The sequence below is a fragment of the Nothoprocta perdicaria genome, unplaced genomic scaffold (genome assembly GCF_003342845.1).
Source record: "Nothoprocta perdicaria isolate Ctin4 unplaced genomic scaffold, notPer1 scaffold_25, whole genome shotgun sequence".
NCBI lineage: Eukaryota > Metazoa > Chordata > Aves > Tinamiformes > Tinamidae > Nothoprocta > Nothoprocta perdicaria.
The window spans coordinates 3,833,159-3,858,558 of NW_020455477.1; the positions used below are offsets into that span (position 1 = coordinate 3,833,159).

Below are 25,400 nucleotides of genomic sequence, written 5' to 3' on the forward strand. Positions count from 1 at the left end.
GTGACACCAACTTTGAATCTTGGCCCAAAGATTATGAAGAACCAGCACAAGCCAAAGATTTGGAAACAAGGATCATAAGGTGAACTGAGGAATAGCAGGGAACCTAGGCAAGTAATTTACCATCATAAGATGACCTCCCACCCAGGCTTATCTCTCTGCAGTAACTGTCAACAGGCTTCACCTGCACAGAGCTCTTGCTGCCTGCCAGATGAGTGTCTGGAGCTGTGGCTGCTCTTTGCAGAGGGAAGCAAAGAAGAAAAGGGAAGCAAAAAGAGCCCAAGTGCTTGGTCCTGTCAGTGAGGGGAGCGGTAAGGAGCCCAGGGCTGAGGGAGATGGGCAGTGGTTGACATGGAGGCTGAGAGAGAGAAGGAAGTGGGTGGCAGAAGTTTGAAGGTATTTGGATCGCCTATTTCTGAGTTGTTACGTATTTCTCAGTGTTCAATTTAACATGAAGTTACCGGTGCTGGGACATTCTGAGTCTGATGGCTCGTGTTGTGCATACAGGCAGGAACAAAATTGCTTCTTGTCACTTGAGAAATGTCCTGGTTGTTTGAAGTAGAGCCATCTTGTAGGAGAACTTGGCAGTGTGGATGTTAGTGTTATAATGTGTGTAGTGTTTCCTTCTCTCTTGTAAAACAACTTCTTATTTCACCAGAGCATCTTGGTAACCCTGCATGCAGTGCAGCAGGAAGAGCAACGCAGTTCTGTGTCGTTCTAGACCTGCCCAGGGCCCCTAGGTAAATTTGCACCTAAACATAGAGATGAGAGAGGCATCATTTCTGTTTAGCAAAATGGAGGAAAACAAGTATAATGAAATGTACGTAAATACTATTAAATTCTTCAAAACTAAAATTTGACCATCTATTATGAAGTAAAAAACTCTCTGGATTGCAAATAAGAGGTAGATTTTTACCTAATCTTTCTGGTTGAGAACTTTTGTCTTTGTCCTTGTGATTTTTCTCTTACATTATGCTGGTGGGGAAGTGGATCAAGCTTTTTTTTGCTCCAGCTCTTCTTGCCCTATTTTTATGGCAATTGGCAAGTGAGCTAAGGTAGGTCTCAGGCTAAGCACCAGCCTGAGAGTCAGTCTACCTGTGTCCTACCTCGGGCTTTCCTGGGACTGCCTGAGTGAATGTGCATAGATGGGCTTTTCAGTGTGTTTGGTGTGTGTTTGGTGCTGCTGAAAAGCACACGGACTTGGTGGTTCTCAAACAATTAAGCCTTGCTCTAGGTGCCATTGTGCAAATGCTTTGATGCTAGAGGCTCTGCACCTTTGTTTACCCTTGTGGTATCAATTCCCATTAGACTCCCAAGGGCAAAATTATCCCTGTGTGCTGAAACTCTGTTGTCTGGGGCCAGTTTAGTCTTCCCAAACCTCTGTGTCCCGAGCTGTTGGCACTCTGCAGCGAGCAGAGCAGTGGCTGGGCAGCTGGAGTAGGATGGGGCTCTCAACGCGGCCCTGAGGTGCCGGGACTTGATCCGCTCACCGGACAGTCACGGAGCGGCCTTGTCACCTCAGGAGACTCCTGATGTGAGCCTTGGTAGGGACTGCACTGTGCAAATCTGATCTGCTTCCCTGTGTCTCGTAGTGCAGTGAATCCTTCCATCAGTCACCTCTGCGAGTGTGCCGGTCTTTTATTTTTTCTGGGAAAGAAGCCCTCAGCTTATTGTGTCACATAGTTTCCCTAGGGTGGAACATATGTTTTACAAGCCAAGGGCAAGGCTTTCTGTGAAAGTGTGCGGTGTGAACTTGGAGTCTTGCCATAAGCTTTTGGTATCTCTTAAAATTTAAATTCTTTCCTGAATTTATTATTATTTATCTCTTTCCTGAGAATAATAATATTCACACCCATTAATATTTAAAAAGTGGCATTTAGTGAGAGCCTCATTTTTGGTTCTGAAAAGCATAGTGAAGGAATATGAAATATATCTTGCACAGTTATAGTTTCCAATTTGCTGCATTTTAGTGTCTCATTTTCAGCAGAAATTGGGAGGAGGGCACAGCCCAGATAAACCTATTTTGCTACAAATCATTTAAATTAGTTTGCTAGTGCCACTGCTTAGTTTAACTGTCTGTCCTGCTGAATGTTTTTCTGCTCCGAGCTATTTCCTGAGGGCCAGTTCCTAGCGGGGTGGCAATGGCTTCAGAGCAGCCTTGAAAAATTAAAGCTAGTGGTAGGTGTTATGAGTTTGCTCACAGTTACCTTAGGAAAGGAATGGGTTAGGCTGGAATTAAACTTCTCATACTGGCTTGTGCAGATGGGCTTCCCTTCTCGGAAGGAAGTGTTATTTATGAAGCAGCTCAGGCGGGCTGTCCATGTTGATGGCTCTGCTGACGTTGGGAACTGGGATTTGGGCTCTTGTTCCTCTGCCTGGAAACAGTGAAATCAGCCTGTCCAGAAAAGCTACCTGCAGAATTTAATAGGACAATCACAGGCAATAAATAGCTGTGTGATGCTCGTGGCCACCCGCAACGCTTTGCAGATAGCGAGGTGCTGGGCTACGCACTGCTAGGGATCTGGCGCTCTGCAGTTATCCCAGGGCTACCTCTGAGGGGCCACGGATGTGCAGTTTCTCTTTACCTCGCTGTGCTATTTGGAAGGTTGTGATGAGCCTCCTGTCCACAGAGCTGGAGCAGAGCCCTGCCCGAGGGAGCAGGGAGGGCCCCGTCACAGCGCTCTTTTTGGGAAGCAGTGGCTCTGACAGGGACTACTGCATTGGTCAAATAAATGAATCCTGTTCACGAACCTTTTCAGAAAGATTGAGAGGACACACATTATAACGTAAATTTATTTCCGAATAAATTGCAACATTAAGAACTACTGTACAGAGGAACTGCATCACACTGTTACAACTCAGTCATGATATTTGTGCTTTGTAGGATAAGGAAACATTTATTCTATCACAGCAAAAATTTGTATACCGACGGCTAACTAGATTTGGTTTGAAAATAAATACACTTTCCGATCCACTAACTCAAACAAAGCACTTTCAGTCCATAGTCCTTGGTGCTTTTTATTCCGTTTCCGCCTCGGAAGCGCTGGGTGCTCGGAGCTCCCGCTGGGGTTGGTGGGAGCTCCGGGTGCTGGGCAGCTCGAGGCGCAGGCCCAGTGATGACAGGACCGATTTAGTGGGCACAAAGAGGTGACTTCTATCTTGACAGTGAAGTGACCTTCGCTGCCTCGTTCATACTGCAGAGCAGGTGCAGGGTTAGCCACGTTACTTCATCTCCTGCGTTCGGTTCTTGATTCACTGCTGATTTGCATTTCTTAACAAATGAGTGTGAGGAAACCATGCAAGTTTAGGAAGGGGTTTGATGATAAAATTGAGAATATGGCTCTTTTTCATAAATTATTTAAAACTACTTCAAAATCTCCAAAAATACTTAGTGCAAAAGGATAATTTTTTTCAAGAAATATTACAGAAGCATATACTGTTATATGGAAAATAAAACATCTCTTAAATATTTTACTGGGAAAGGCAGGCAGATTTTCTATTAGATGGGTGTACAGAGATAAATATATTTTCAAAGAAACAGATCACAGAAGAGCTTTGATGTGATAAGTTATATTTATCTTTAAATTCAAAACCAATCTCTTTGGCAGAATCAAAAGAAAATATCCTTAAGTGCATGAAACATCATCTCAACAAGAAGGTACCATAGTTATATCTTATCAAACAGTTATACAAATGTTACAGTAACATGAACTATCATATATAACCCAAACATTTATATCCAAAATGAGCCATTATGTTTGCTGAAAGATGTTAACAATCATTTTGTTTTCTTGTAAGTTATAAAAACTAGCATTGCTAAGGTTTTATTTATGTGAACACAATTCTCTCTTCGAATATTTACCTTCTCTTGTTAACAATCTATTAAGCGGAAATTAAAATAGTATTTATTTTTCCAGTGCTTTTAACTAACACACAGTGCTTTACATAAAAGCACTTTATATAACAAATGTACCATCGTTACTCCCTCTTAGCAGACAGGGACACTGAGGCACAGAGGTGAAGGGACTTGCCCAGGGCTGCGGGGCAGGTCCATGGGGAGCAGGGATCCGAACCCCAGAGCTTTGCTGGGATCTCCCAGTTATCCTAAAGTGCACTGCCTCCAAGCGAAAAGGAATTCAGATTTCTGAAGGGTAATGCTTGAGAATCTGGATTTTACTTTCTTGACAAAGAGTGAGGAATGGGGAAGAGCTACGGCAGAGAATCACATGGAAAAAAAACATGTTTTTCACATTTTATATCACATTATATTGCCTAACTGCAAACATGTTAAGAGTTCAAAGCTTTTTACCCCTTATCAGGCTGTGGGGATCAAAAAAAAAAAAAAAAAAAGTATTTTTGTATTATTGATCTAGGGGACCTAAACCTTCCTCAGCATCCTGTAACACGTACATATTCTGATAGTTAGGCTGCTAGATACATAGTTAATACAAAGACGGTTTTTTAAACCTGTGTTTTAGCACATTATTAAGTTTTAGTTGGTTGATTTAATCCAATCATATTAGATATTAATTTAAGCCTTTACTGTATAGTTCATAATCCAAAAGGCTAAAATTCATCCCCTCCCAGTTACAGTACATCCTATAGCACAGTATGTCAAGAGAAGAGTCCCTCATGATACAAAAGATACGACACACCTTGATTTCCCTTTGCTCAGTGTATAGTTGTGGAACAGATGCGTGCTGTTTCTGTAGAGTTTGTATATCTTTGCTCATTTTACTCAGTGATATTTGGAAATCAGAGCATTACACAAACTACTGCTTATTTAAACAGTATCAAAACAAAACTGCAGAACAAGTGACTTTAGCCCAATTCGAGGAGCCAGTCGAACAGGCTCGGTGTCATCTCGCCGCCTTCCTCGCTGAGCTTGCAGTACTGCACCACGGCATGGAAAATATCCCCCACTTTCCAGGACTTCCGTTGAACAAGTTGCACAACATCTAAGAACTAAGGACAGAGAACAACATGCTTAGGTTTTGGTCAATGGTCTGTTTAGTTTAGAGCAAACTGCTCTAAGACTCTCCTTTTTAAGTGCACTGTATCATCATGCAGGGGATGCCCATCACAACAGGGGAACAGAGGGATTTCCATAGGCTCTCTCAAGACTAATCTCATGACATTTTTTAAATCAGCTGCTCTCATCAATTCTTACTTATTGCAATGAAATTATGACAAATAAAAGCAAAATTATAAATTTCCACATTATCTTCAACTCATCGTCAAAATAATAGAGCAACTATTTATTTTAAAGAAAAGCATTCCTTCTCTGTTACTTTCAGTTACGTTTCTATTATATTAAGTCCCTGTATTTCCACATCCCACAGAATTAATTAAATATTCTCACAATACTTAGCAGTATTCTGGCTAAACTTCCTGCACGTGAATATGTTGAATATGAACATGCAATTTTAGCTGAATCACAGAAAGGATCTGTATTTGCTATTTTAATTCTACCTCCATATAACAAAGGGTTAAATACATGTTCTAAAGCAGCTGGCAAAAATACTGAATTTTGTCCACTTTGAACTTAATAGTGGGCTTCACAGTGTCATGCATCTGGTCCATCTTTTTCTGAAGTTTAGCAATGAAAATCAAAGCTTTTCATTTCCTTGAATTTCACAATCAATATCTAATTAGGTTGCTGCTTCCACATTTCTAGCTTTAAACCATACAAGAAAATATTGTGTCTCTCTAGTTAGTGTAGCTGTTTGCTATTTACATACTGAAGCCTAAACTTTTAATATGTATTTTAATGATATTTAATAGGCACGCGATTTCCAAGAGCACTGTTGTAGGCAGGATGTGCTTCGTTATTCTCCAGTGTATTTTTGCAATTGAATTAACTGTTTGCCAAAGCACATGGGTAAAGCTGACAGCTGTTTCTTTAATTAGATGCAATTTGGACTGTTGCTGCTGAATGCATTTTAAATTATGTTTATGATTCCCAAATGCATGTACTCAAGAAAAATCAAACAATATCTCTGCTGCTCAAAATGATCTTCCCATAGACGTTATTTTAAAAGACCAAAATACTGATTTATAATACTTTTTCCATTAATCTACTGGAATACCATGGCACGTTCTGGAAGCCTTAAGGCCTAAGTCAGTCTTGCTGACTGTGCAAAAAAGGCAGCCTTGGTCATGCTGGAAACGTTGCAGGTGGCATTTGATGGTGCCTACAGCTGAGCACTAACTAGTCATGCTGGAATAGAAAGTGTCTGTTTTTCTTGGGGCCATTTTGGACTTCAGTGATGCTCTTGCTGCTCTGGCTTGGACTAATACTCGGGAAGGTTTCTCTGTTTGGCTTCTCTGTCTCTTCCTCTGGAAATGGCTGCTGCTTTCAGAACTGTCAGATGGCAAATGACGTCTGCCTGGGACCCGCGGCACTGGAACAAGGCACTGCTGCTCTTGTTCCTATGTAGGTGCTTGGCATATTTTCCATGGCATGAAGCAAAATATTTTGGTTAACAATTCTCATTTTCCAAGTAGGAGGTGCCTCATTGCAAAGATGGCTCACCAGAAACACACGCTGGGCAGTGCTTGTGCCAAAGCTGCCTCTGGGGCAGTGGCTGAGCAGCAAACTCCTCCTGCCAGCGTAAAGCGACTCCGCAGCCGGTGCGGCGGCCGCGGGAGGCGGATACAGGAGGAAGTGGAAGATGGATACAGGAGGAAGTGGGAGACACGCAAACATCTGAGTGTTTAAGAGCGATTTTGGAGAAACTTTTAAGTGGCGATACCTTTTTTCAGCTATGTTATTAAAAATCTTTCATGTGCTTTAAATTCTGAGGTATTTAATCCTCTCCTCTCCCTCTCAAATTAACAGTTGCATCACCATCTCCCTGTAATACAGATCGCTGTTTTTGTGTCTATTTTGAAAACTCAGTAACTTGAATACAATCACAACTACTACTATGATTTAAGTGATAGAATAGTGTGTGCAACCCTGTCGATACTACCTTTTCAATTCTGTTCTCCTGAGATTTCTTGAAATAGATGGTGGGAATCCCAAGCTCCGAGGCAGCTATCCACTGCAGCGTGGCTCGCAGCTCTGCGTCGGGCCGTGCCGGCTCCAGGTCGAAGTTGATGACCAGCAGCTCCTTCTGGCAATTGGCTGTTCCCACCGAGAGCACAGAGGTGCTTTCTGGGGCAAGGAAGTCACGGTGTAGTTACTGTGGAATTACTTGTTTGGGCTTCAAATTCTGCTCTATAAGTGATATGGTTCAACTTACCTTCTATATTTTCTGTCTGGTCTTTAAGGAAAACCTTTTCTTCTACTAATTCACTTAGAAACAAACAACAACAAAGCTTATTAGTGATACTTAGGAACAGTCTACAACATTGCTTCGTGATGGATGAACTTCTCCCTCAATGTAAGACTTTTCACCTAGAAAACTGCAAGGAAGACATTACATAGGATGAAACAGTAAAATGCTGAATATACTACAATAATTTCACCTGCAAATCAGGAAAAGCCTTGGGAATTGCGCAGTGGTGCTCCCACTAAAGGATAAACTGCTTGTACTGTATTTACTGTGCATTACACTTTATATATGCTGTATAGATAGGCAGATCCTAATAATGAGAGAACAAACAACATTGTGTGTCTTGCTGTGTCTTATCATAAGGCAGGGGGAAGTACTGAACTTTCAAGGTGTACATTTTGCAATGTTATGGTCCCTGGCTTCATCTTTTTCAGTCTTGCTTTCTAATTCTATCTCTCATGGTTAAACACAATCATAGATAGCAATGATTTCGACTACTGCTGATTTTAAATATACTAGCTGTTTGGAAAAATACATTCTGTTTATACCTTGCAAAAATTTCAGCAGATCCTATGTACTACCCTTCCTCCTGCTGAACTCTAAACAAACTCCAGATATAAAATCACTGCTTTATCTTCCCTTTCTGAAGACTATAACCCCACTCATGCACATGTAGCAGAAGACTGCAAAGTGGTGGTGAGGACACAAATGATGACGCTTGTTTCACTGCTCCTGCAAATACACACTTGCAGACTGTCCCATTCTGCCCTCAATCAAGGGGACGACTACAAGCGCCATATTATATTTTTAATATGGTAGGGCGCTGTTCTTACCACACTCTTCCACAGGATTTCAGAATGTCTCCCAAGATTTGGAAGGACCAAGCCTATAAATATTTCCATAGGGGCTGCTGCCAGATGTGAGAGGAAAGAAGGAAACGCAGCATGCCGTGCGTGGCGTGTCATGACTTAGAACCCTGGGTGCTTAAAAACATCCTATGCATCCGATTTTCCTGTTTGCACTGCCTAAGTATTCTCTCCCTTGACTTTGATTTGTGAAGGCACAAGCAGCACTTAGAGGTGTTCTTGCCTTCCACAACATCTGTCCTTTCAGCAATTCCAGGCCCTTAGCTGTCACCACAGGGTGTCCGTTGGTTGTGCACTAGGAATCAACACCTCAGCCCTTTCGTCTTTGGAAATCTCAGGAGCAGTGGTCATCTTCAGGAATGCACGTAGGAGCTAGCACAGCCTACTGCGAAGACCAGGATGTTTTAGCAAGTGTAGGGCCCTAATGAACAGCTGGAAGAATGCATGTCCCTCTAGAGAAATATAGATGGCCACATTGCTTATAAACAGGAGCTTTTGGAAAGCAGGGTGGCTTGTTGTTAGTGCAGTCCGGTGTGCAGGTTTTCTGCAGTCACTGCCTTCCCAAGGCTCTGCCCCTATGCGTGAGGTTCGGTGCACACCGCCGCGGCCGTGCCCCGAGCGCCGCGGGTGCAGTGCCGCGGGTGCAGCGCCGCGTGGCAGCGGGCAGGTTGTATCTACCGTGTTGCAGGGTACCAGAATCCTGAGGCAGGTCCTTGCACCTCTCTTGATAGTTTTATTGCTATTGAGCAGGCTTGGTAGAAGCCTGCCCAGAAAAGGCAGATAAGGAGCACCTTGGGCTGAATTATCCCTCTTGAAAAAAATGTTATCATTTTTCTTCTCCTTTTAGCTTAAACTAATTGATCTTTCTTTGCTTGCTCTTACTTGGTATTAGTACAGTTTTGGTGACATTTGAAATGGTTTAAATCGTTTAGACAAAAAACAAAAACTCGCAAAGTGACAAATGGATAGCTCAATAAACTGTCTTTTAGACAAGGCAGTTGCTGGATCCATATTCTCTTGAGAGGTCCACCTGGGTGGGCCTCCCCATAGTCCTGCACTCTGCAGTGCTGTCATTCTGCACAGAGACGCCGGCATGTGGATTTATTTTTCTGAAAGTGATGGCAGGCTAAGCAGCAGGTGCAAAGCAGGGCTTGGCACATTTTAGATGGCATAAATGGTTGGCAGTTAAAATTAGATTAAACATCAAATCTCACTTCAGCGACTACTTACTTAATCACAGGAGAAGGTGGCACGTTCTCCTGATAAATTTCCAGGTCCATAATGCCAAGACTGCTAGTTGTACTGCTGTTGCCATTGCTGACAAAGCAAAAGTTTAAATATTAGTGCCAAGCTGCACCCAACATGTCTCCGTACATATTTTCTTATCTATGCACAAAGCAAGATGATGGGGGTGCCCCCCAAGGCTGCAGAGTCCCACAGAAGCAACTGTGCTCAACAAGTGGCAACCAACTAATCTGTGCAAAATAATTAGGCTTTTCTTAAAATAACTGTAGATGGATCATGTATCAAGTGAGGCTGTGAACTGAAAATAAACGTTGGACTATCTTTTAGTGAACAGTTTATTCAGTGAACATATGGCCTCCAGCAGAGAAATAATCTGCGTGAGTCCTTGGAAAGACAAACTGTCAGGCATAGAGATGTCCTGAAAAAACCTGCAGAGATTCAGATACCTCTGAACGTGGTAAATCACAGCAAGGCATTGGATTGCCCGTCATGTCCTTACCTGTGGGGTTACTCGTGCCCGTAAGCAGGAAGAGTTTCACCAGATGGCATCATACCCCAAATACCATCTGAGAGCTGATGGAACCTGGGGGTATGGGGTAGTCCCTGACCTTTCTGCTACTCTGAAACACTGAGACTTCCTTTTTTTCTTTTTTTTTTGTGATGACTCATAGGGATTAGTATTCTGCAGAAGTATTCTTTCTGGATACGTCATAAAAATGAAGTGTTGCATCTAATAATATTTGGGAAGAGCAGTAGTAGCTCACTGTGTAACAGCGCTCTAAACTAGCTGGTGAATGTTTATGTGGATTTCATAACAGTCTGATAAACAGGTTGTGAATTTCCTAGCTACAAGTCGATTAACACTAACAAATTCTTTGCGGTAATTAAATTCAAACCATTTATTTTTTACTAAAAAAAGCAATTAATAGTATTTTTTCCTGACATCAGAGGCATTGACTAGACAGTTTCTTCATTGGGCTTTTCTGAGGCAGCATCAGCAGGCGATGCACTCAGACTTGCTCTATCAACTTCTGTTTCAATGCACAGCCAAAAGGCACAGACTGATGCGCCACAGAAAGGGATGACCATTTACCCACAGGGGCAGACAAGTTTATTTCACCATTTTTAAAAATAGCCAGAGGTCTCTGATATGCAGAGCCTCTTTCCTTTCTCTCCTTCATTAACTCACTTCTTCCCTCTTTGTCTTCAGAATAGCCAAGAGAGTGACATAATTAATTGGCTACATTTTAAAAAAATATTATAAGGGCACATAAAAAAAAATCTGGCTCAATGTGAAGTTGAGAGAGGGCTGAGGTCAAACTAACATGACTTTATATAAGCTCTAAGGACTCAGATGGCATCTTTAACTGCAGAGGCTGACTAGAGTCTCATTCAAGGAAATGCCACAGTAAGTGTCATGCAAGTGGTAACAAATAAAGTGAATTTCAGACTGACTGATTAGTATCATGTATTGAGCGCAGAGAGAACGTGGGTACCTCAGGGACCTCTCGCTGAGCTGCAGGTAGCTGCTGGTGTCGTCAGGGTTGTCCTCGTCGTTGGCTAGCTGGGACCAGCTGCCTGTGCTCTCCTCACTGCTGCTCTGCTGGTTTGGAAGTTCTTCTGCTGGTTTTGTCTCTGCTGTGAGCTCAGCCTCTGGTCTGCTCTGGGGACTGCTGCTGGTGGGGGGATAAGGAAGGCACAGTGGTAGAATAAATAAAATACATAGACAAATAACTAGTACCACTAATTCAGGAAACGCTGCTCATTATGGTCAAGGATGCTACAGAATTAAGACAGTTGTGAGAGACTGGATAATTCCTACACAAAGTCCAGCTGAATTTATGGTCTGGGATACCTTTTAAAAAGAGCTGGTTTATGGTTGCTGTAAAGCCAAAACAAAATTAGGCTTCCAATGAAATATACATAGAACAGGTTTAACTTGTACAAGGCGATTTTGTATGTGCAAAACGCACTGCTCATAGGGCCTGATCCTTGAGGACACTGAGTTTGCTCCAGGGTTGCAATGGCTGGTGTCCCCTGGTGCCGCCCAGAGCACTTCTTGTAGCTGTGCTTGGCTTTGGTTCGGCTTCGGCTGCGTAACCTGCTGCCTGCCAAGGCCCCTCCTCGCTTTTGGGCACCTTTTATTTCTATTTGACCACTCATTAGAATTAGGCATGTTCCTAATGTGATCATTAATTAGGTGTGCTATAATATACCTAATATTTGCATGTACATGAACACTTTCTCCATTTTCTAAGTAAGGGGGGCTAATAAAGGATAATGTCTGAAACATTCATTACCCCTTGCCCAGCTCTTGTAAGGCCAGCAATAATCCTGAGCACTTGCAGAGTTCTGCGCAGCGGGGACTGCTCGGGCCCTGCAGCCCTGCTCACACACACAAAACACCTCTTTTCTCTGTGCAGACCCTCTCCCCAGGCCTGTGCAGCTTTGGTTTTTGTTAATGAGCGTGTGCCCACCTGCTGTTTGGCCTGGAGTCCTGTCCGCTTCTGTCTACATCAGCAAATAATTTCATGTGGTAGAAATGGGTCAGTAGATCAAAGCAGTGGGGGCTGGTGCTTATGTTACATGTGTTTTGGGGGGTTTATTGTATCCCAGGCTCGGCCCGTACTCGCCGTGGTTCAAACTGGCAGGAGAAGAGAGTGGGACGTGGCCGTCCCGTGGGAGCGAGAGGCCGCTGGGCGCCGGCCCGTGGTGCAGCCGCTGCCTTGTGAGCTCTGGGGTAGCTGCCTTGTGCTCTGCCTCGGTTCTGCCTCGGCTCTGCCTCGCGCTCTGCCGCCAGAGTCGCAGAGAGCGGCCCCTGGAAATGGGGACGAGCTGCTTCCGAGCCACCCTGCGGCACCAAACCAAACTGCGAAGGCAACTCCTGCCTCAGGCTGCCCATTCTCATCTACCAATACTTTAAAATTGCAAAAGCCATTTCAGGAACTCTGCATCAAAGGCAGAGGAGAAGCTGTTATTGAAAGGGTCATAAGCTGTGCAGAAAATAACTTTATTTTCAAACAGTCAGGCTTATGAATAGGCAGATTTCTAAATGTATCTTATTAAAAGCAGGTTGCCTGTGAAGGAAGAGGAAGGTTAGGGGCGATAGTCAGCGTGAAATAAGAGACACTGTGCTGATTATCCACCTAATTACCGCCCTACGCAGGGAAGTGCATGCTCTCACACTTCAAGCAGAGCAGTGGCAGGAGCCAAAACACAGCACTGCACAGAATAAAAGAGGCTCCAGAACAGTTTCTAACGCCGGCACCTGCAATCTTGCCAGCTCTCCAGGTAATGGGGCGCTGCAATGTTCCCACAGACCGGCAGTTTAGACACCATTAGAGTAACAGATACGATTAAGAAGCACAGTTAAAAATAGGCAATGCCTTGAAGGAGATTACTGCTCTTAACATCCATAGCAATGCTGTTCATTTGCAATCCACTGTAATAGAGCAGGGCTTTCATTTTCTTGAACCAAAATCAGCTGCAGCTTATTCAACAAAAGAAGCAACTATGAGGAGAGAGGGGTAGGCTATGGTATAAGCTCCATGAAATTCAACTTTATTCTTTATTTTATCTAAATTTTACTAGAGCAGTCTTGAACTGAAGGAGGTGAGGAGTATTTTTAATAAAAAATCTTTAGTAGAAAAACGTATTTGTTGTTCCACACTGTAAACACGAAGTGGAACTTCAAGCTGTAAGTAGCCTTTTCTGCTTTGCTGGTATATAAATACATGAACAAGCAGAGTAGAGAACTAAAGGTCAAATGGCAGGAAAGGAGAAGGAACAACAGGTTATTTTTCTTTTTACATTTTTTTTAATTGAGAAGAGAGTAGCTAGTTGCATCCATGAATGCCTATAGATGACGGCTGGCAGAACCAGCACTAATTTTTCCAAGGCAATGTGGCTGCAAGTGAGTTTATGAGATTTTTTCCAATGCACAGCTTCCTCAGTAGGATTTGGAGACATCTAGTAATCTGAAAAGCCGTGGATGTACATGGTGCCATCTATGAGAGTTTGGAAAGCAGGACATGTGAGGCTAGAAAGTTTTGTCAGTCTTTGTCAGTCTCTCCTATCTTGACTAAAGAGAACAAACATCTTTCAGGTAAAATTTACTCATCTGTGCAATATTAGACTGTGATCTCAGAACCATAGTATTGGCATGTTCAATGCAAGTCTGAAATCAGTACATGACTTGGTGATTTTATGCTATAAGGAAGCTGTAATAAAACCTTGATTATTTCTTGAGAAGCGGTTAATTCCTTATCTTCTTCCTGCATCAAGTCGTATTTACTGGGAAGTTAAAACAAGCAAACTAAGACAATGTGCTGATTCTGAGGTTTTTTTTGATCGCTTACCTATTTAGTAGGGAACTGGAAACCATCTGCTTCCCAGCATATTCTTCTGGAGGCTTTTCTTTGCCTAGATGCTCCTTTTCAGAAGGTTCACATGCAGTTAAGGACTCTTCTGGCTCATCTCGTTGATCAGTTTCTATCTGAATTAAGGGCACTTCCCTGTGCTGACTGGCAGGGAGGGATCCAGCATTCTCAAATCCTTTCTTCTCATCTGAACCTACTCGCTCCCCTTTGGGTTTTGACCGCATCTCATGCTTGCTTTCTGGCATGTGTTCTCGGCTTGTATAATCGAAAGAATCCTGCTGGACAACAACAAAATTTTTACCACTTTCCACAATATTTGCAGCCAGTCTGTTTGCATACCGTTCCACGTGCTGTGGAGAATCGCTGTGAAGCTGATCTGCCTCTGCAGCCTCTGCCTCATCTGCTATAATTTTGTTTTTGCGCATTAGTGATTCAATAGAGCTGGCCCATGTCTCATGAATCAGCATGTCTGTTATCTGGTCAGTCTTGCATCTTTGGTACAGGCAGGAGTCAGATTTGCAGAGACCTGAGGAAGCCACGGTGCTCACGGGCTGCACGCTTAAGGAATCCTGGTGATGACGGGCAAATCCGTCCAGCGAGTTGGCTTTAACGGGGGTATTCACTGTTAGTCTGGAGCCCGATGACCTGCCGTCAGGCATGGAGGACTGTCTGAAACAGAAAGGTGTTCGCAGGGAGGGGGGCAGCAAACTCTCACACCACTCCTTTGAACTCCGAGGGGAAGATGCATTATCTTTGTTTTCCTTTTCTATTTCTCTTAGCATATACCTATAAAACTCTTCTGTTATGCTTTCTGTGCTGGACTGTTTGGATGGGCAGCTTGGTTTTACATTAAGATGACCATTCTTCTTGGCTACCTGTTGCAAAGCAGAAGATAGGATGCTGTTTGCGTTCTTTCCTGCATAATAATCCAGTAACAAATCAAAGCCTCTTCCTTCATTTTCCATCTGGTTCACCATAAATCTTGAGAATTCATCTGTAATGCTTTCACAGCTTGACTGCTTGGAGACTGAACTTGTCTGGCTCACGGGCTGACCTAAGGCGTTCATCAGGCCGAGGGTGCGGAGGGAGCCTTTGGAATCGGCGTCCTCCTCGGGAATGCTCTCGCAGCTCGATGCCTTGCCTCGGCTCCACCTTTCACAGTGCAGCCTGTTCCGGGCATGGTTCGGACCTTGCCAGATGCTGTCAACCACAGAGAGCTCAGTGAGGTTCATAATCTTAGCAGCCACTTCATTTGCAAAGATGCTGACAGAATCTGGTGTGTCCTCAAGGTTTATAGACTCGTCCACTACCCGATTCATCAGTCGTTCTTTCAGCTCTGGATGCTCATCTGTTTTCCTTTTGATCTCGCTAAGTCTGGGTGCCCTGTGCTTCCGGACCACAGAGCTGTTAGTCTGAGTTTCCTTTTTCCTCTTTATGGTTCGGCATGATAAACTCTGGGTGACCAGGTATTCATTGCCCCTTTTCCAAGCACAGAACCAGGGCTGCTTTCCATTGGAGTTCTCAAGACAAATGGCAGCTATTTCTGTTGCCATAGAGACGACCGTTTCTGCCAGTTCTTCTGCAAAATCTGTTATACAATATTTGTCCCTTGAATGTTTTACCTGTAGCACAGGCTGAGAAGGGAGCAAGACGTGGTTTCCTAGTACAGACAAGCTAACTGGGACATCATTATTATCACACTTATGCTTGGCCTGGTTCTCTGCATTCACAGTGGCATCAGAAGACAGTCGTTCTTGGACACCGTGCTTGCCTTCATTGTCTGTAAAGGCATCTCCTCCATCTGAAAATGACGTGTAGTCTTGCTTCTTTTGACTGTTACTCTGACTGGGAGATTTGTAACACTCTCGTGCAGTTCTCTTCAAATATCTCTTCTTGGGAGATGTTTTTGCAACAAGTGCACTAGGCCCAGTCACTCTACTTGTTGGTGCTGAATGCAGTGGGACACCTTCACAGCTACCTACATCTGCCACGTTACTTTTCCCAGGGCTTGTGACATTCCCAAGGTCACTGCTAGCACTAGTGCTGTATGAGGTGTGCAGGGGCACGCTAGCAGAGTGATCAGGGGGTCCGTGCAGTGTTTCATGTGGTGTGGCCTGCGTCGGCCAACCTTCTGCTATGGTTCCTTTCTCAGCTTTTGTGCCCTCAGAAAAGAGAGGAGAACACTCATCAGCATGTCTTATATCATTCATCTTCTTGTAAGTGAAATATATCACGTTAAAAAGCAACTCATTTGCAGTCTCCATGAAAATGTCTTGTGTACTTGAGCTGTATTCTGAATGGGGGTGTAGCTGTTTCTTCTTCCTAACCTCTTCAACAGAATGTCGTAGAATAATGTTGGATAGGTTTTGTGCTAGTTCATCCCTGATTACCTCCTCAGAGCGTGGAATCCGTGGTCTTGCCGCTGTTTCAATGATTCTCCCATTCATAGACTCCATAAAATGCCCTACGTTTTTGTAGGTACTGGGCTTTGTTAAAATTATTGACGCCTCTTTGAGAAGAGTCTCTGCAATGCTATCGTTCAGCTTCTCCATGCTGCTCCCTATGGCTATGCTACAATGAAGAGTAATAGCTGTAGAAGTCTGAGCAGCAGACAGGAGCCCACTTGAAGCTGCAGGGTACTTATCCTCCTTTGTTTCGCCCAGACCACAGACTGCTACAGCGCTTGCTACTTGAGTCATGCCACACAGTGCAGATGGGAATGAATATTCTGTGCCAGCACAGTCATCAAGGAGCTGTGAAGATGCTGTCTGTAGCACTTCATTATCAACTGCTCTGCTTTTGGAGTCTGTGGCTTCTTGATCTCTTCTGAATTTCTCTGCAGCTTGGGGACTTGAAATGGTTCCAATAACTGTGGCTGCACAGGCCAGGGCCACTTCCAAGGCGCTCTGAGTGTGCCTGTCTGCATATTCCTCCTCGCAGGAATCTGAAACTTCCGCAGAACTTTCTGATTCAGCCCAGTGGTACAGATTTGGGAATGCCGATCCCGGCCATTCAGAGACACCCTCAGAGCTATCTGGGCTTTGCACTATGACAATCTTGGGAAGTTCATTCCACGATCGGGAAGCAGTCGTATCTTCTGCTTTACAGGAGCTTCCTATGGAGATGCTAACGGCAGCCTCATCAGTAAAAGTGGGTTGAGACTGTGACAGTCTAATAAATGCATCTTGCAGAACAGATTCTGCTAAATTTGTGGCATACTGACCTGTCATTGCTTGCTCATTTTGCAAGGGAGGATCAGCTTTCCTAATGCCTGCAGAATTTTCCACATCCGTCTTACCGTCCTGTTGTGCTGTAGGGTCATGCAGAGGCCCCGGCCCCTCTTTAGCCATTGCAGTTACAGATACATCTTCAAACACAGGTGCGGAGCAGGAATTTCCAAAATTGTCAGTCAAATTATTAGTATGGAGGGATGATGTAGCTCTTTCAGCTAATTCCTTCTGCCAGAGTATTTCCTGGGCTGGCTTATCTTCAAGTTGTACGTTGCTGTCCGCAGCCACGACACTCACAGCTTCCGAGACTCTGGTACCTGTGTTATCTTTATTAACACAGTTTCCATCAAGAATAGATGGCAACTTGGCTTTTCTGTAGTGGAGATTTTCAAGTCCCTTTCCTTTATTCTTTTTGAGATCTGAAGAAAGTTCAGGAGCACTTAATTTTTCATGACCTATTAAAAGAAAAAAGAAGAGAGTTGTCTTTGCAAAGCATCCTGTAATTTTGAGAAGAAAATGGCTGCATAACTGTATATCTCTGTAAAACTACTACGCAGCCATGTATCCTTGTCTCTGAGCAACAATTTCAACATGAGAATGATTTTACATTTCCTAAATTACAATGAAATATTTGCATGCATTAAAATCAAATGCAATTTATGTGAGCCCTGCCATGCTTGTTTTGCAATATGAACAATAGCAGAATTACACTCAGTCTCGTTGCTTTTACCAGCTTTATATTCATCAGCCTCATTTTCATCTTCGAGGTGCTCAGATGCTGTGAGAAAATCTTCTTCTATTGAGGACACTGAACAGTTTGTATCATCCTCGGGCTTTAAGACATTAGCTTCTATCTGCAGCTGTCTCTCCTGAACAAGCTCAAGTCCAATCAGAAACTTGTTTATTTCAAAGATGATGCAGCTTGTGCTGTTTTTCCTGTCCCCCCGTGCACACTGAACCAAGCAGACATCTGCCAGCCAAGGACACTAGAGGGGAAAAGAATCTCAGAGTTATTTAATTAAAAAAAAAACTTATTTTAAGCCTCCCTCTCTATAAATACCTCACGAATGTTCTATTGCAGACATGCAATACAGATTGTCATTGAGCTGTTTGTAACACGGTGTGCAGGATATGCTGAAACAGGACCACTTGGAATGACATCTTCTGGTATACAAGCATTTTGGTAGAGAAGTCTGTTGTATCCCAAGGGCATCTCTATTTTGTTAAGGTCATCAAGTTGTTTTTTATTAACTTGTTTAAATGACAGAGCCTTATTTGCCTTCAGCTGTGTCATGTTTAGATACCTGACATCCTGTTGTTAAAGCCCTTGCACCATCCGGTGCTACTTACACATTGAGGGAATAGTTTGTGGGCCTGAACCCTTTTTGAGATAATTACTGCTACAAGGCCTGATTGAAGGCAGCCTTATAAATAGTGGTTGTTGAGATGGTTGAGAACAGGTCACCTTGAATTGTTCTTAGAGACCGTTTTAAAATACTTTATTTAAAAAACCCTCTATTGTGCAAAGCCCCATCATTCCAGACAAGTATAACTCCCAATTGAAATGGAGGTTCTGTGCATGGTTTGCATCAAAATCATCTTGGCCACAGAACTGGAACAGTAAAGCTGAAGTCTGGACAGAAACAGAAAGAAAGGAGTTCCTGCCCTCATTTTGCAGATATTAAAGCCATGGGGTGTTTATACAGCCCTAGAGATAAGTCAGTATCCCTGCATGGGCTACACTTGGGGATGCGCTAAGGCAAAGCTCTGCAGTGAGGGATGCTCCTGACAAATTAAACCCTCTGACATGCCAAGAAGACACACAGGGACAAACACATCACGAGCCCATAAACCTCACCCAGGCCCTACACAGAAGCACCACCTATTGTGCAAGAGGGCAGTCTGGGTTTGTTCTCATTGTGTCACATCTGTCACATCTGTCTGTGACAGCTGCAGGTCGTAACGGCTGCAGCCTCGAAGCTGCTCAGTTTGTACCACAGTGGCGTCCAGGCATCTCCCCGGCATCTCCCACTGCAGTTTTGCATATTATTTTTTTAAATCTTTCTAAATGAAGCCATTAGTCACAAGTGACAAGCAAGCTCAATAACAGGCAGTTTCTCCCTTTAAAGAATATCACATTGGTATAGCATAAAATTCAATGATCTTTGCCATACAGCTGTTATGGAGTTTATTTCATGAAGATTTACATGCAGGAGTTCAATTATGTGGAAAGATGTTTCCTGCAGCAGATGGAACTGGAGATACCTATTCATGTTTTTTAGCTTGCTATGAATGTCGTGTTTTCACTCCAGAGCCCCTCTGCAGTTTTAATGAAGTTGTTGCAAATTCATGCCTGGATTAAGATCATAATCAGAATTAAAATACTAGGAATATTCATTCTATCTTCAATACATAGACATGAACAGAAAGGAATAAAAACAAGGAGAAAAAGAAAGAGGTTTTTGTTATAAGTAGTTAAGCTTCTGCAAGTTGTGCCTTTTAAGCAACTGGTTTAATTTATTTCCTTTCTCTATGTGACCCAGTAGCAGGAATTCCTGGCCTGCAAATCACAGGTGTGAAATATCTCATATGCAGGAACAAAAGCGAAAGGGTTGGCATGAGAAATCTGCCTTTAAATTCTTTAAATGTTAGTTTTAATTAAAGTATTAATTGCATAAAGTTGCACAGAAGCTAAATGAGGTATCAGGTCTCATCTGGTTAATATATCTTAGTATGTTGCATTGGCATGTTCAGACTTAAGGTAGCGTCCAGGATCTTCAAGCTGTGTTGTCAGCTCTTTGCTGAGGGGTTCGTGTAGGAGATGGATTGGAAAGGAAAGTGGGAAGTAGCAAGACCTTACTGAAAAGATTCTGTAGGAGCTGCACCCAGATCCAGTCCTGCATATATAAAAAGTCTTACATCTTTCCTCCTGGCCCATCTGTGCTGTCCTTCTGACTCCTGCTATTCTTGAAATCTGGGTTTATGAGTCATCCATGCCACCAATGTGGCCCTCCCTGGAGGAGCAGCCGCTAACGTGGCTTAAAGCAGTATCAGGTGCCAGCCAGATGCCCGCAGGAGAACCTCACTGCTATCTTTGCTCCTCCTCCTGCTTAATTTAGACCTTTCATAGACAGCTACACTAATTATTTTTGTGTGTTTGCAAACACCCTGCAGTTCTTAAACTAGTATACAGTCTTTGCCTTCAGCTTCTCTTTTTTTTCAGTTTGTAAGTTCCTTCCTTCACAGCTGTCACATGGTCTTAAAGATAAGCATATAGCTCCTACCTGCGGAACTTCATAATCAGCCTGAACATTTCCTGATGTTAATCCACTCAGCAGGACTATTTCGTTTTCCTTTGGTGGCTGTACATTCATGGAGCTGATAAGTTTGGGGAGATTTGGAGAGACGCTGATCAATCTCTGCAGAACGGAACATAGGTTTTGTTGTCAGGTAACGATCTCTAAGTGGCACAGGTGTATTCATGAATATTACAGAACAAGAGTTATAGGCATTACTTTAAAAAGTTTACTTAAACTTACTACCTTGAATCTATCAAAATGTGGCAGTACTAAAATAAATGTTCTTTCTGGAAATCGTATGAGCGCAGATGAAATATCCATTTCTCAGACGCTCCACTGGGTGCTTTCCTGTCCTTTTACCTCCAATGCCACCTCCACTCTCTATGAGCTGTGTGTTGCTGCAGCCAAAACGCAGACTGCAGTAACCTCGGTGGTCTCAGCACCCCCGGGTGCTTGTGCTGCGATGCTGAGCCAGGCCACAGCTGTGCTGAACAGTGCACCAAGGGACAAGACCTGCTCGAGGAGCGATCCCAATTCCTTCCTGCCAAGGAGCTCACGTGCTTTACAAACAGGGAATCAAGGATTTAGGGAATCAAGTGCCTTCACAAAGGGACTAAAACCACCTCCATCCATGAACACACATGAATGCAGTGCATCAAGTGGCAGCCACTTAGGGAATGCGCCAACCCTTCGCTTCAGCTACTGAGCAGTCAGGGATGCTTCATGTTTGCCTTTTCATCTTCAAAGGGATAAGCTTGCAGGACTGCTATTTTTCCTCAGAGTGAATTAAATTCAATACAATAAAACTTTCTGGCTTTGCAAATTTAATTCAATGCTAGGGAAGAATTCACTTCTCAGAAGACTGATCTTCAGCTGAGGCTAAGTATTTATACTTGACATAACTAAATTCAGTGCTTCAATTCAGTTTGACATTTTAATATAGCACAAAAAACTTCTCATCCTTTTCTTTTTTTAAATTATAACCTTTCTGTTATCATACACATTTCTCTACTTATCTCTATTTTCTACTGCCTAAATTGCTACATTTTATCAGATTTCTTAGGTAGGAAATCATGACATTTAGTGTATCTTTTACTTCACTCCCTTCCCTTGTTCGGAATTTAAAAGAAGTGTAGAAAGACAATTCTTCAACACTTAAAAAACAATTTAACCCATTCCAAGGTCCAATGGTAATGTGAAAGCCAAACAGCGCATAACTATACTTATCACTAAAATGCTATACATTTAATCTGAGCAATGGCTGTACTAAAACACTTAAATTCCTTTTATGAAATTCTTTCCTGATGTTGGTGTGTTATATAAAATTGACCTTGCTCGCAGCTGATATGCACACATTGTATATTGTACATTACAGATAAAACCTGTGATGGGGCAGCTTTCCTCTTAGAGAGAAGGAAGAATGCACAGTACCTTTACCAACCGAGAGTATTTTATTCTGTACACTGAAAACCAAGGGAAAAACCCCATCCTCTGGTCATGCCTAACGAGGGTGTTGGCTCTGCACCAGAAACGGGGTTTCTAAAAGGAGGCCAAACGTTGGAGCAGAGCGCGTCAGCGCTGCGGGACCGGCAGCTCCGAAACCTGCAGCCCCTTTCAAAGGTGCTTTGAGCCTGGGAGGCACCGATCTAATTTCCACATATTATAAAGAGGAGCTGCGTAAGACTAGTTTAACTTGGCTTTTACACGGATACTTAGTGTTAACCTATGAATACGAAGCCTTTGATGTTTCCTCAATCCTTAGGCCTTGCTGTAGCTTTTGATCCTTAATAAAAAAGCAGTGCAGCACTGTAAGCAATAAAGCCATTTCTTTGTTGTTTGAAAACAACCCGTGCGTCTGAGGATTCAGTGAAGTTAAACCTTTCAATCCATTCTGCACAGTCAAGCCTCTGATTCAAAAGAAAAATCATTTGTTGCAAAAAGCTGTAATTATTTTTGATATCTGAATTTTCACAGATCCAAGATGTAGAAAGCGGCCCATAAAAGCAGCTCCTGCTAATTAATGACTTCCAGGAGGCAAACAGGTCCCAACATTGGCTGTTTTGCCATGAATTAAGAATGGTTTCAGCAAATTATCCTTGATGTTTGACGGAGGAACTCCCTGCCTGGTGTCGGGAGATCTCACCTCTGCTTACATGTTATCTACTGCTCCTGGCAGCTACACGCCGGCTGTAAGCGCCAAGCCAGGATGATGGAAAAGGAAGCAATAAAGAAAAGTGTAAGTTCAGAACTGATACTGGGCATACGATTAATATAGGGTTTCTGGCTCAGATCTGAGGATTTTTTTTGAAAGGTACGTATTTTAAATTTATTTTACTGTTTGTACATCTAAAAAAAAAAAATCCCCTTTTCTTTCCCTTCAAACTTTCACTTAAACAGGTGAATCACATCTTTAGTTCTGGTTTCTCTGGTCTCTTCCCCTGATCACAAACTCAAACCACCTGGAGCTTGACTCACGAAGACCAGCCAGCTGAGTAAGATTTAAATGGGCAGAACAGAGTTGATGGCTTTTTGGCAGTAGGAAGGAGAGACCTCAGAGATTTTTATTTATTTATTTTTAAATGTAGTGCTATGTTCAATTAGACAGTTGGATATATGATCCATCTTTGTTTGCATCTCCAATGAAACTGAGACTAAGCAAGAAGTCTACTTCTGAGAATTCAGACTGCAGTTTTCTGGTAAGTGTGTCTGGGCTCGGAATAAAAAAAGCTATAAATTATGAATTGCTGTTTAGTTAAACTCAAATTCCAAATTCATTGTTCTCTGTAAGAGTTAAAATCTAAAGTTGTTTTTGATTTGTTCTGCATTATAGTCCATAAAACTTGGCACTGGCTTTATATGAGAAAATCTACATGCACTTGAACATACCTATTGTATATGTTATCAAGAAACAAGCCATTACCTGTTTCACTTGCTCGTCACTGCAGTCATCTCTGTTTGCATCTAAATTCACAAAACAAACCTGCAATAAGAAAAGAAACAGTAGCTTACACAGTCATAACAGAGCAGGAGCAATCCTGTTAAAGTCAATAGAAATTTTTATTCTTACAGCTGAAACTGTGAAACTTTTTTCAAATACTGGAGCTGTAGAAAGGCTGGCAAAGAGAGATTGACTGCGTAGATATTAAGCAGGGAGAAATAAAGGTACAGAAATAAGAGCTATGGCTCTGTCTGCTCTGCCAATTAAATTGTGATGAATGGCCAAATGTCAGTAAACTGTAATACAACAAAGATGAGAGAAGATGGAGGAGATATTAAAAATGCATTTCATCATATACTGGATAAGTTCTTTATGTCTTGCTCTTCCAATGAATGCCTCTTTTCAGATGCTTGGTGCTATAAGCTTTGTAAGTGCATGGGTTGGTGTATGTGACACTTCAGTTGCTTCTGGAATTGTCTCTGTGCCCTGGAACCACTGTAGCATTTTTCTTAGCCTGAGTCAAAGGCTCTTGAGCTGACACCTGGGGCAGGATTGTGCATGAAGTACTTGAAGCTCAATAGGACTTGAATAAAACAGAGTGAACTTAGGTATTTTCCTGACAATGCTTAGGTGTTTTCTTGAGAGTGAAGCTTAAATTTTCAATTTGAGATCAAAAGGTTTCAAGTGTTTTCAGATTGTTCTTCTTTTTCACTAAGACTGGTGTTTGTAAACCTGGTGATCGTCTTCCTTTGCACACCTTGCCTGTTTTGCTTAGAGTTATAATGTAATAGACACAGTATTGCACAAACTAGCTTTATGTTTTCATTTATTGGAGAAAGAAGAAAAATGGAAACTACTGGAAAAGGCAGAGTTTGAGTTTGTGGGTTTTTTTTTTCAAGTTGATTCATGACCCAACACGTGAGTACAAATTTTCAGCAGTCCTAACCAGGCGATGAAGCTGCAGAGACGGCACAAGAGTTAACTATCTAGTAAAATTACATACAACTCACTGCAAAGTACTGCTTTTAACTGGGACAAGTGGGGGGGTTTACCCATTGTCTAATCATTATCTATGAAAGGCTGTGTTCTTGCTTTCAGAAATGAAACTGGGCTTACTTTTGGGTGTTGCAACAATCTTGTGAGAAACTGGAGAGAGTTTGCTGTTGATCTAAACCCAAATCTGGTACATATTCAGGGCTGTGAGTTGAAGCCAGAGCTGGATCCAAATTAATTGAAGATCCATCCAGAGATGTCAGGAACTCTTTTTTTTTTTCCCCTCCACCTCTGAATGCCTCTTCCTTTAAGTTCATGTAGAACATTCTTGGAAAAGTAAAATGCTCTGAATTGCTTGCTCCCTTCACCAGGATTGTCATTAGGCATCCAAGCCAACGGTGCCTGCCTACTTTCACCCCAAGATAACACTGACTTCACTTTATATATGCACATACCATATGTACAAATTACGACCATCTGCAGTAACAGCCAGCACAGCAGATGGAAAGATCCGGTCAGATCTCCCATTATGAACCAAGCACTATCCTCTACCCGATCCAAAAAAAAACAACAAAAAAGCCTTTTGTCCTTTAAAAATATGTCCTTTATATGACCACTAAAACACATAAAAACATATTTTCTACCATTTTTTCAATTTAAAGAAAAATATTTCTCTGACAGTGTCAACTAGCAGAATTTGCCACTGTCATCTGTATTTTATGCATGGCTAACATTAAGAGGTAGTTACAGAAATGTCAAAGCTATAAAGTATTAAAAATACCCTTTAGCAATACAGTGCTACAGTTACATAATGTGCTGAACATGTTGCAGTTAATTATAGAGACAAAAATCTCTCTTACTTTCGACTGGGATTTTAAGTGTTATCATCTAGCCGATAGGTGATTATTACAAGGCGTTAGAAAATTGTGCTCTCGATGTATTTAGCACCCCCCACACTCGCACACAGATGCTTTGAAACGCACAGCCCTCCCCGGAGCAAGTGTTTGAGCGTGCAGGTGCACGCAGGGGTGCATGCAGGTGCCTAGGGGAGCGCTGGGCAAGTGTGCTGGGAGCTATTGAGTGTATGGGGCTGGTCTGGGGCCTCTCCGGCATGGTCACTGCTCCCAGCAGGACGGCCTTTGCCTCGGGAACTTGGGTGGCAAGCCCATACGT

General features: G+C 42.7%; 1 protein-coding gene across 2 annotated transcripts in view; it reads right to left on the minus strand.

Annotated features, from left to right (window-relative positions):
- Window positions 1–2,935: 2,935 nt before the first annotated feature.
- SPHKAP (SPHK1 interactor, AKAP domain containing) overlaps window positions 2,936–25,400 on the minus strand; it is a 45,932-nt gene continuing 23,467 nt past the window's right edge. Inside the window, exons 3-11 of one of the 2 annotated variants that reach the window (XM_026040098.1) lie at window positions 23,217–23,276; window positions 20,282–20,416; window positions 17,728–17,983; window positions 13,747–17,452; window positions 10,885–11,064; window positions 9,374–9,460; window positions 7,245–7,297; window positions 6,972–7,156; window positions 2,936–4,962 (exon numbers count right to left, since the gene is read on the minus strand). In XM_026040098.1, coding sequence (XP_025895883.1) covers window positions 4,819–4,962; window positions 6,972–7,156; window positions 7,245–7,297; window positions 9,374–9,460; window positions 10,885–11,064; window positions 13,747–17,452; window positions 17,728–17,983; window positions 20,282–20,416; window positions 23,217–23,276 — 4,806 coding nt within the window. In that variant the 3' untranslated portion in view covers window positions 2,936–4,818. Of the gene's footprint in view, window positions 4,963–6,971; window positions 7,157–7,244; window positions 7,298–8,939; window positions 9,461–10,884; window positions 11,065–13,746; window positions 17,453–17,706; window positions 17,984–20,281; window positions 20,417–23,216; window positions 23,277–25,400 lie in introns of those variants that run through there. The other variant, XM_026040097.1, reaches the window with a different exon arrangement.